This window comes from Camelus ferus, chromosome 34 (assembly GCF_009834535.1).
Source record: "Camelus ferus isolate YT-003-E chromosome 34, BCGSAC_Cfer_1.0, whole genome shotgun sequence".
NCBI classification, from domain to species: Eukaryota; Metazoa; Chordata; class Mammalia; order Artiodactyla; family Camelidae; genus Camelus; species Camelus ferus.
Window position 1 is genome coordinate 14806972 of NC_045729.1, and position 12060 is coordinate 14819031.

The window sequence follows — 12060 nt, forward strand, 5'->3', positions numbered from 1 at the left end:
GAAAATGATTTTGTTGAACAAGTGAGACAAAAAAAAAAATTTCAAGGGAGTTAGTGTTTTGGCAGAAGTGAAACATTACGGAATCAAGGTGGGCATGAAGAAAAGTGAAGGAAGATGCAGTTTGATAGGTTAGATTGAAGACAGGACTGGGGATACCGATAAGATAAAAGCATTTTCATGTTGGAAGAAGACAAACGAGCAAACTAGAAATGTAAGGGTGTTTGTAGAGGTCAGGAAGTCTTACTAAGACATTTTCTGGGGCGAGTGCCTTCTAGGGGGAAGTAATTTGATTGATTGATTGATTGATTTAATGGAGGTACTGAGGTTGAACCCAGAACCTCGTGCATGCTAAGCACGCAGTTTACCACTGAGCTATATCCTCCCCTCTAACAAGACATTTTCAGATGAAACATTTAAGGTATGACAAGGACAAAAGTGTTCCGATGGGAGGGGTTGGCTGAGGCAGAGTGCAACAGTCACTTAGAGATGGCGAGGCAGAGAAATCGAGTGGCCAGCATGTAAGAGGATGGTGCATGTGGACGCTGATGGATCGGAGGGCTGTGGTTCATCGCTGCGAATTATGAGGTACCTGGGAGGACATCAGCGACAATGAGAAGAGGGAAAATGAACTTTAGTGAGACTCAAACACGCGGGAGAGGCTTGAGGAAGATGATAGAAGTACCATGATTCTCAGTTATCAGGTACAAACTAACAACAGAGACAAATTTGAAAATTTATTGTAAGATATTTTCTTTTTCACCCACAAGCTGGTGACCCCTGAAGTCGTTCAAATTGTGCCCCTATTTATTATAATGCACTGGACTGTGTGATACCATGCTACATGCTACAGTAAACAAAGTGTAAACTCCATGCTATGGGTGGTAATGTCAGCTACCACTGAGTAGTTACCAACTACTTAGCTACTATAATTTAACCAGTAAAGTCAAAAATGTAATTTTTTTCCAAAAATGTAAATTTTATTCTGACAAATCTGTATACTTTTCTCTGTATCCCATGGTGTTCTTGTCCCGTGAAACCTGTAATAAATATGAAATCTGGTTCGTTTTTCTTTCCCTTTAAGTCCTCAGACTTGATACAGGGATATTCTTATCAAGCAGTCATTAAATTTAGTATTTTTCTCATACATTTTAAAATTGAGAAGTCTGTAATTTATGAAATGGTTTTCAAAATACCAAAGTTCATGGCATAGTAAAGCAACGTTTTCACTTCCTAGTGGGTATTTTGTGGGGGAGGTAACCTACAAATTAGCAGTCACATGAAAACTTCCTTTGTAGTTTTTCACACATGCTTTGAATAACAAAAGATTATAAGTCATTAAAGTATTAGAGTATTTTTCAACCTAGAATCTTCTCTGATGGTTTATATACCAGATTATATATTCTATGACTTCAATCCCAGCCTACAGCAATTTTATATTGTTTCATAGCTATGATTTTCCCACCAAGTTTATTTTTATTCTTCGTGTCGGTGAGTATGCTTGCTTCTATTTATTTCCTTCTCCCAAGAAGTTAAAAATTATGTGCTTTTTAAAAAGTTAATTTCAACTATCAATTCACAATGTATTGAATGATAGTTTAGGAAAAATAATTTTTGTATAATTCTGGTACATGCTCATTTTGTAAGCAATGGCATGAAGTGTGAACCCATCTATTCCTTTTGTTTTTCCTTTGTCTCAGAAGTTTCCTGTTGTTTTATTTTTCCAACTATGTAGCCTCTTTTTATTAAATAATCTATCATTTTTTCATCATTTTGAAATGTTGGACCCGTAGATGTGTTCATTATTTAATTCTGATGCATTCTGACAAATTACTTTCCTGAAGGGAAAGGTTTAGATTAACTAGAAGTACTTACAAGTAAATGAATGCCTATTTCCCTGCACATCGTCCAACTCAGCGTGGTTGCATTTGGCTTGTCAATGTTTACTGATTCTACAGGTGAAAATGTATATCATTAATACGTTAGTTTGTATTTCTTTGGTTAGTGACAAAATAAAAGTCTTTTAATATGATTGTGATAAAAAATCTTTACATTAGCAATAAAAATGATATTTCTATAGTTCAACCTCTCTCCCTTGTCTGTGTGTGATGAGAAAGTTATAATTATTTACTTATACTTTCTCTTCATCTTTTATTAATTTTGTTTTCTCATGGCTTACAATTAACATTTTGGATTATTTGACATTTGTTCAAGTATATGTTATGAAATTGGTGATCTAAGTCTATGTAATGCTTCAGTTTGAACTAATATTCCATCAGATTCCACCACTCTCAAACTTTTCTTAGAACATACTTATTCAACTATTTATTCTCAAAAACAACAGCCATTTTTCTTCCTCCTCGGGTACAAAGAATAGTTCAATTGTGCCAAATATTTAAACAGCAACATTCTTATGGTACCGATATACACTTAAATTAAATATTTTTGCTGGTGAATAAATGAATAGGTCAAAACCTTCAGAAAACAATTTGAGGACATATAAAAACTTCTTAATTTGAAGATAATTTTATCCCAGTTTTTTGGACATTTACTTTCAGGAAGTAATTATAGACATAGAAAAGTTCCAATGTATAAAAAGTATTTGTTATTCAATATTTTTAAATACTCAAAATTTCACAATTAAGGTAGCTTTTCACACATGGTCTTTAACTTTCGATAAAAATAGGAAGCAATATAAACCTGCCAAATCTGCACCTACGAGGAACCACTGAAATTATACCATATTACAAATCTATTATTTTGCTTTATGTATCAATATTATTTGTTACATTAAACAGTTAATGATGTACTAGGGTACTGATGTATCCTACTTTATTTAACAACTCCCTTAACTGTAAACACTTCTGTTGATAACTTATTCCTTGTTTTTTGTTTTTCTAATTTAACTCCGCAAATAAAGATAAAAAACCAGTGCTGCATAAATTTGAATATTTTAAAAATATTTTGAAAGATAAATTGCTTAAAATAGAATTGATGGCAAAACTCCTGCATATTTTGCATTTTAATAAATGTTGATAATTTGTATTCACAGTCATTTGCCAGTTCAAAAAGTGTCAGTTGTCATCTAGTGTTCTCACAGGTAGAAGTTTTTGTCTTTTAATTTTCATGTCCTTATTAATGACATTGAAGATTTGATAAATGTTTTGAATTTTATACCTTTTTATTTCTTTTGTTCATTTTTGGTGGTTCATTGGCATTGTCATTAATTTAGGTGTCTGTGTGTTTACCTCTGCATGTGTGAGTTTGTGCATGTAAGCAAATGTGATCTGCTTGAGTAGAAGAAGGATGGTAGACTGACAGATTGAAAGATACATGGTTATTTTACAAATGTAGAATTTACCCAGTTCCTGAGAGAGATGAGTTTTTCCACTATTACTAAAGAATCTACAGAATAATGGATTATTTCAGTGATACAATAAACTTTATGTCAACCTGACCTGAAATAAAAATTTTAATGTCAAATTTAAATACTTAATTCTTTGCTTTTGTAAAAAAAAATTCTTTGCTATTGTAGTTATGCTTTAACCATAGTCTACACATTGTCGACATTATTCACCATACAGAGAATGCTAAGAAGGAAAAAAGGATATAGTTCTTAATCTACTCCTTTCAAAAACTGATTCAGAGAGGGAATGAAATATATAATCTTACTAAAGGAGAATAAAATTCTTCTTCTGAATAAGGACTGCAACTTTGGGAGAGAGATTCAGTCTTTCATTTCCTCCCTTTTTTACCCTTTTACTATTGTACCTAAATGTTTACTTGTACATTAAAATGAATGTGTTATTCATTGATCTGATGCAATGATCCCTTAACTCTTTTTCACATTTCTAGTACATTGATATTACACAGAAACACGGAAAGATATCAAGGTTGAGCTGAAGCAATCCAAGTCTTTTCAGGAAAAATGCTAAAGAATAAGCAAAACAAAGGTACTGCAAACAAACAAGAGGTCATCTACACAGAACCGAAATTTTCCAGATCTCCACAGAAGCGAAAAACACCTGAGACAAACCAGAGCAATGTAATATCGGGTGAACAGCAAGTAAACTACATGGAACTGAAATTTCCCAGATCTTCTCACCATCAGCACAGAGAAAGGTTGTTTAGGAAAAAAAGAAAAGGTACAGTATTATATATATTTTTGCTAGATCTTGATTCTTGAGTTTAGAAGATTATTTCTCTCAAAATCATTGTAAAACTGCCAAATGGCGCTCGTTATCTGTCTTCAGACCCCATTTAATTATTTTAGAATATTATTGGGAAATAGTTTGTCTCTTACATAATCCTTTACTATGTTCATTTCCTCTAAAATAGCATTGATCCAAATTCCAACAGCATTGCATACTTGTAGGAACTATTACATAAATTCTGTTTCTTCTTTTGTGTGTTATTTTAAAATTATTAAAAAAATAATTATTGATGTTAGTCTTCAATTCAGTTCAGTCTAACTCAATCCCACAGATATTTTTTTGAATTTGTACTGTGGGCCTGCTCTGGAGATAGTATCTACAAAAATGAAGAAGCAATTACCACCTAGCTTCAAAAAACTAACAGAATTTCTTGGAAAGACAGATGATGGGGGAAAAAAAGAATAATTTGGAGGTAAAGCTTAAAAGACTTCATGATTAATTGGATATTGGAGGTAAAGCTGAGAAATGAGTAGAATATGATAATAAGGCTCTTAGCTTAAGTGGCTGAGTAATTAATCATCGTATCTACCATTAAGAAGCGTCACATTTAATCCTGTAAAAGTCAGATCATACATGGCATTTGAATTGTCCCTTGATTAGTTCTGAGGACAATGTCCATAATGAAATTAGATTTAAAAGGCTGGTCTCCAGGGAGAGGATGGAAAAGGGTGGAAAGACTTAAGTGAGTAGGTAAGATTGCAAATAGAGACGTGTGGGTGAAAAGTCTATCACAGACAAAAGCCATATATGAGACTTGAGTAGAGGAAGACTGAGGAAGGTATGTGTGAATACATGTCCAGAGAGAAGGAGAAAATAAACTATGTCAAATTAAGACCAGTGGTCTCATAAATTATACGTGGAAATGATTTCCTTGGGTTTAGCAGTTGGGGTTTTTGCTTGATTATGGGGCAAGGCATCTGAACTACAACTAGGAGTTAGGGCATTGGAAGGAATTTAGTAATGGGGATAAAATGAGTCCAGAAAACATGTTTACAGTTTTCTCCGAAAAAGTAAATGTCAATAAAAAGTGAAACACTTGAACCAAGAAAGACAGAGAATTATATTAGATCTTGAGAGATCATGTACAGACTAATCTGACAAAGTCTATAAAAAGAAATGATGAAGAAATTGGCAAAAAACAGAAACTTCCCCTTAGTGAATAAATGTTCTAGGGGAGACTGGGTGGCATGGAGGGAATAGGACACGTGAAAGGTTTTGCCTGAGCCATAGAGAAATGCTCATCCTCTGAAGCTAAAAGAAGACAAGGACAATAAGGTAGGAACATATGACTATATATATATACTATATATATATATACTATATATATACACACACAGGTGTGGGGATGGGCAAGTTAAGGAAATTCATGGCCTCAACTTCCTTGGTAAAATAAGAGAAAATTCTTGGGTTTGGATAGATGTTCAGAGAGGCTTGTTTTGTTTTGTTTTGTTTTTTTATTTAAGTATAGTCAATTTACAATGTTGTGTCAATTTCTGCTGTACAGCATAGAGATTCAATTATAATTGATATAATATCCAAAAATTTTGATAATTTTTTAATAATCAAAAAAGGACTTTGGGCAGAAGTTGGACAAAACTCAGAAGAGTGGACGTGTTCATACTTAGCCCCCTCATTGCTTAATCTCTAAACCTGGAAGGAAAGTTTGACTCCTCACTCTCCTCTTGGACACATACATGTCATCATGAAGTGTAATGTGTTCAGTCCAACCTGCTTCTCCTCTCTAGGGTTGCAGTCCATCTGTTTTTGCCAAGATTACTGAAACAGACTCCCCAGATTATCTCATCTTTCACTCTAGGCATCATTCGATTCTTTCTTTATCTTTCAAGCAAGATAATCATGACTTTTTAAAACAAGTTCTTACAAAGATGTCTGCTTGTTCATAAAGTTAAAAAAATAATAATAACCCTATAGTCCCACAGGCGCTTCTCTCTATAACCACTCCCTCCTTTGCTCTATAATTCTATGGAGTTAGAGTTCTAGTCTGTGATTTCAGTTCCGTGAATGCACCAAGCTTCCTGACACCTAAGAGCATTTTGAGATGCTGCCTCTCTGAAAGGAAAACATTCTCCCACCAATGCCCCTTTTACTGAAAGACGTTATTAACTCTTACTTTCCTCCAACCTTCAGTACAACCTCATTTTTGGATAGAAGCATGTTCCATTCTCATGTGTAGGGTAAAACTTGATGAACATTCTCCTATTTCGTTATAAAATTTATCACAATTATTTTTTACTATCAACAAAAAGAAAAAATGTATTTTGTTCTTTCCCCCTTGACTAATATATTGCTTGTTTAACTGGCTAACAAATGAATGTTAGTGTTCACATGGAATTTAGGAATTAATATTTTTATTTGCATGATAATACTATTTTCTCTAGGTATATTTCACTTCTAAGTTTACTAGCAGTGAGAATATTTTCTGATTGCTCAGAGTTGATAATTTGTAGAATACTAGGCAAAGGATGCTTAAAGATGCTGGTGACGTTGGTTCAGGTGACATACCCTGGGCCTCAGCAGGATAAGAAAGAAGAGAGGTCAAGAAGGATCTAATAGGAAGGGAATTTGGATACCAGTAAATTAGGGTTCTCAATGATGTGGCTGAGAAACAGTTTTGTTCAGGATAAACACATTCAAGAATTAGAAAATGAATGTTTGCTCTCTAAGAGTGAAACGTAATGGTCTTAAATTTTATATTTGGTGACTTGTGGGAAATGATAACACTTAATCATTATTTCTGTTTTCTTTAATGTTAGACCACCAATCTAGAGCATGGCAAGTGACAGCTGGGAGTCTAGGGGTCTTGTGTGTGGTCTTGATGGCGACATTTGGGATCCTGCTTGCAAATAGTAAGTAATTAAGCAAATAATCTGTTATTACAATCAGTATGTCAGCAACAGAATACATTTCAATGTTTTGCTATCAAGACTGAATTTTTACATTGTTTTAATTATTTTATCCTAAACAGAACTAATTACTACCATGATTTTTGCCGTAGAATTTTTTCACAGAGAAGACGAAAATGGGAAAATCTCACCTATTCCCACTCTATCTTCTCCAAATGGTGGTGAGTATTTACTCTGTTCAGGCCATTTCTAACATTGATTTTTGGGTCTAAGTGTTTGCTTTCCTGACATCCAAAAAGTCTGAGTGAATCATGAAAGACGAATGCCATGTCATTGCATGTTCAGTGTTTTATGAAGGAAATACTCATACTGGGAAAAATAAGAAAGATGATGTAGGAGAATGTGAAAAGTCCTGAAGTCTTAAGCACATAAGTAGGGCTTGTGTTTTAATTATTATTAAGAGAAAAATGTAAATTATATTGAGGAAGGAGCGAGAGAGAGAGGTGAAGGGGGTCAAAAGAATAGAGAAAACAAGCGACAAGCAAGGGAGTTGTGTCTCATCAACCATGCCTTCCCTCCAGCTTTCTCTGCTGGGGTGATTCCTCTAGCATTTATGAAATTACAAGCATATAAATTTTACATTAATTTTTATTATACATCCAGGTGCAACGGCCATAGTATAGAAAATTGTTTGTTTTTAATTCTTTTTTTCACTTATTGCAAGTTTATACGAATCTCCATCATTAATTGAGCACTAAAATAGAGAGAGAGAGAGAGAGGCAGAGAAAAAGGTAGAGTTTCTGCTCTAATTTTTATCTAACGGATGGTACTCCCAGCTCAGGCATCTCTCTTTATGTGTTAATGAAGCCAGTTTACATTTTCCTTCTGCCCAGCTCCAAATGTCTAGAAGGATACAATTTTTTTTCTAATTAAAATTTTAGTTTAACATCTAGGTTTCCAATAAAACAGAGGAAGTCATAAGGGGCCAAAAATGGAGAGAAAGCTTGAAACCAGAGTGGTATCCTGACTGTGAAGTGACCACTATTTGGGGTTATTTTCAATCTTAATAACAATATAGTCTGGACTGAACAGCTGCAAGAGAAATAGAGAATGAGGCCTTTGCTTAACTTGAGCAAGAGAGTTAAAAGTTAGTTTCTTGTGTAAAGCTGGAGGATATCAAGAAAATAATCTCTCTATTAGCTCAAGTTCTAGCTGAGTATAAAGACCTTTCTGTAAAATCTTAGGCAGACACACTTGGAATTTAAGTTACTTTCCCTGTGTGATCTGGGTTGGTATGTTTAAAATCATAATAAAAATTTTAGACAAAGTTGGAATAGTTCATTAATTTTTTTTGTGCTCATAAGATTATCTGTTTTTTAGCCTTTTAAATATGCAAATATAAGTTTAATCATGTCAAAAATGATAATAATCTTATTTGAAATGGATTTTCCTTATAGCAAAATTTTATATTAAATTTTAAGTAGAAAAATATAAAATAGGAGCTAAACATTAAGTATTATTAACTATGATTTGTGTAAAAATTGCCCAGAAGTATTATTAAAAAGTGCATGAAGTTTTGCTTTATATCAAATATCAGTCTGCATAAAAAACTCAAAGATATAGTAATTAATAATAGATATTCATGGTACAAAGTACAAATTTGTTTACATTTTCTAGAATGTTCCTGTGATCTTTGTTCAACCCACTGGATTGGATTTGGAAACAGTTTTTATCATCTTTACAATACACCCAAAAGCTGGGCAGACAGCCATGCTGCCTGTGCAGAGCTGAATGCCCACCTTCTAAAGATAGATACCGATGAAGAGCTGGTAAGGCAGACACGTCTGCTTTTGTGTTATACTATATGTTTGGTTGGAAAGCAGTGGGAGGTAGCGCTGTAATTTGGGAAATCTGAAGGTTCTTAGAAGTGTATGTTTCCTTACTTTGACTCAATTTTCTTAGGGAGAAATTAGAGAACCTTCACTATCTGAACGTTTAATGCTAGAAGAAAACCACATCAACAAATGAGACAATGTCTTGAGAAAAATCTAATGAATACTAAATGAATGTACGCAAGTCCTTGGGAGACCTGCTATCAGTAACCCTTGAGCCAGGAAGAAGTGGATTATAATAGGCCCACAGTTCTAATTTATGATTTTTCCCAGTAGGAAATTCTGTCAATGTTTCAAATGAGAGGATGGGTAGGTCTCAAAATCAATAAAACTGATATGTCCTGGTTATGGGAAGATGGCACCAAAGTAGTCGAAAGCCTGTAAGTACAGTGATTTGATAACTGAACTTTTCTGAGTGTATAAGGAAATGTGTGTGTGTGTGTGTGTGTTACTTGTGTGAGGCACATGAAGTGAAACCAAGAAAAAAGAAAGCATTATGTTTTTTGAGGAACAGCCTGTGGGCTATAACAGAGAACGATGCCAGCTCTTTCTAAATAACCTCACCATTAGGATCTTCACATTTTTAACTTTACTGGACTCTTAGGAGAAATTTGTGCATAGTTTTAGGCAACTTTATAAACCTATGATCTTCTATCATATTCTTACCATTTGTCAGTGGATTTATAATTCTGCTTAAACAGTATAGGATTAGGTACTGTCCAATATTTTCTGTTAAATTTAATGTTTTATAATTAAAGACGATCAATCTTCAGGGTGTTTTGTTCTTGTTTTGACTAGTTTTTTGTTGTTGTTGTTGTTATTTCTTATTTTTTTTGTTCTTGCTAATTTTAAGGTTGAGTTAATCTGCATTTGGAACCACACTTGGTTTCTTAATTTTTTTCTTACAGATTAAAATTTCTGAAAATGGAGAACCATAGTTGTGCATATGCAGAAGGAAATTATGTTTTTAGTAATAACTGTTCATCTGAGAAGAGTTATATCTGTGAGTTTAATACATAGGAGCTGTTTTATTAATACATGTTTTTATTGATTCCTAATTAATAAAAATTTACAAAATACTTTGTTTATTTGTTGCTTTTATAAAAGTGTTATAAATTATTATTATTATTTTTACTGCTCTCAGAATACTTTAAATTTTGAATTTAAACTGTATTGGGAGGGAGGAAAGTTTACCACCCACAAATTTCTTGCGAGTTTTCTTCTCCCTATCACAGTTCATATTAATATTGATTCATTAAGTAAAGTTAGCAAACATCTTTTATGAACTAAAGTATTTTGCAAAATCATAGTGATACAAAGATAAGAAGATTTTCTGTATTAGTTAGGATTCTGGCATGAAACAAGCATTATGTCAGATGGTTCAAGAGATTTACAGTGGTGAAGACAGGTTTAAGAGAAAAACAAGAAATAAATAAAATTCAAGAAAAGAATGATTAAGAAACTAAAGACTAGCAACAGCGGGAAGCCATTTTCACTGCTTGGAGGTGGAGCATGGAAGCTAGCCAGCAGTGGCTCTGAGCCAGTTTTGCACGTTTCTTCCGAACTCAGCCTTTATTGACTTCTTGTTGGTAATCTGAAATGGACTAAGGTGGCTTTGCATTATGAGAATATGCAAATGCTCTGGCACTTGCCTTCCTTTTTTGTATGCTGCCCATTGACCGATCCACCGGGTAGACAGCAGAAGAGGGAAGCCTGGGGAGCAGAGTAGGAAGAGATGAAAAAGAGATTGGGTGGGAGGGATCACAAATCAAGAATAACCTACAGGTTTTACTTTTTTATTTCCGCAGGTAGCATGCATTGTTGCCTTTCACACTGATAAACATTGTCTCATGTCTAACAAAGGAAAGGCACAAAGATCCTTCAGCCTACATGGAGTGATGGAGTAAGCCCCCTTTTGGAACTTTGTAATACTCCTTATACAAACAGTCCTCCTTACACAAGGGAACTGTGAAATGTAGGGAGGAAGGAGACGATATGCAGAGTCGCTGTCTGTGTAGCTGTAGCTGATTATGAGGCCAAACTTGATCATTATAACGTCCTTCTTAATTACTTACTCCATGTCTATTTTTGCTATTTGGGTTTGTTAACTGGTAACATGACCCAAAGCTTTATTGCCCCTGTATCCAAAACCCTATCTCCATAGTATTACAGGTGTTACTCATTGAATATTATCACTGAAGACGTGGATCCTGGAAAGCTCCTGAATGAATCACCAGTGTTCCAAGCATAGCTCTCTTTATCCTCAACAACCTAATATTACCATGAAAACTGCTATCAGTAACTCTACCCTCTATAGCAAGTCTCTGCTTCCTTGTCCAGTGGAATGGGGTTCAAAAGGCTAGAGAAAAGCCACAAGATGATCATCTTGTCCATTTGTTTATTGAGAATTTCATTTGCAGTAGATTCACTCTATTGCTAATTGGGGCAGTATGCAAATATCTTCACATTCTTTTCTTACTCTAATTAATTTGTGTCATTCTGCCAAGACTCTGATCAACTTGAAATCCACTCGTCACAGTGAAAAACAGATGGACGGTGTGGAGTATTGACCACTGGATTGTCCTTGTTTCACCATTTTCTTACAAGGAAAATGCTAAGTGGAATTTTAATACAGCAGCTGTCCATTTGGAGCTAGTATCTTGGGCACACCTCTCTATAAAGTATTTTTTCTATTCTTTCAAGTAAGTAAGCCAATCTTGTGTCTGACAAGTCATTCCATGATCTTTGACACACTGATTATATAATGAAATCCAGAATTTCCATGATATATCATCTACAAGGTCCAAAATACAAGTAGATATTGTTAGATAGGCTTGTTTATACACTAGAAAACATGACTGTACAGGCACAACTCATTTTATTGTGCTTTGCTCTATTGCACTTTGCAGATACTTCATTTTTTTTTTTTTCAAATTGAAGCTTTGTCACAACATTGCATCGAGCAAGCCTCTTGGCACTGTTTTTCCAACAGCATTTGCTCACTTCATGTCTCTCTCAGTTTTTGGCAATTCTTGCAATATTTTAAACTTTTTCATTTTTATTATATTTGTTATGATGATCTATGATCAGTGG

General features: G+C 34.2%; 1 protein-coding gene across 3 annotated transcripts; it reads left to right on the forward strand.

The window, feature by feature from the left end:
* Nucleotides 1-351: 351 nt before the first annotated feature.
* Nucleotides 352-11625, forward strand: LOC106730577 (killer cell lectin-like receptor subfamily I member 1). 3 transcript variants are annotated; one of them, XM_032473183.1, is made up of 8 exons: nucleotides 352-701; nucleotides 3853-4142; nucleotides 6986-7078; nucleotides 7198-7296; nucleotides 8753-8904; nucleotides 9244-9347; nucleotides 9876-9970; nucleotides 10776-11625. In XM_032473183.1, the coding sequence occupies exons 2-8, from the start codon at nucleotides 3926-3928 to the stop codon at nucleotides 10802-10804; spliced, it is 789 nt and encodes a 262-aa protein (XP_032329074.1). In that variant the 5' UTR covers nucleotides 352-701; nucleotides 3853-3925; the 3' UTR covers nucleotides 10805-11625. The 3 variants fall into 3 exon arrangements, with proteins under 3 accessions (XP_032329074.1, XP_032329076.1, XP_032329075.1); XM_032473185.1 differs by having other exon boundaries at nucleotides 7228-7296; XM_032473184.1 differs by lacking the exon at nucleotides 352-701 and adding an exon at nucleotides 1321-1488.
* The last annotated feature ends 435 nt before the right edge of the window (nucleotides 11626-12060 follow it).

What these genes read in the sequence shown, in the direction of transcription:
- LOC106730577 (XM_032473183.1), top strand. Translation starts at nt 3,926, where the DNA reads ATGCTAAAGAATAAGCAAAACAAAGGTACTGCAAACAAACAAGAGGTC. An exon ending in TCTATCTTCTCCAAATGGTG is followed by an intron (nt 7,297 to 8,752) that starts GTGAGTATTTAC and finishes TACATTTTCTAG; the next exon opens with AATGTTCCTGTGATCTTTGT. An exon ending in ACCAAAGTAGTCGAAAGCCT is followed by an intron (nt 9,348 to 9,875) that starts GTAAGTACAGTG and finishes TTTTTCTTACAG; the next exon opens with ATTAAAATTTCTGAAAATGG.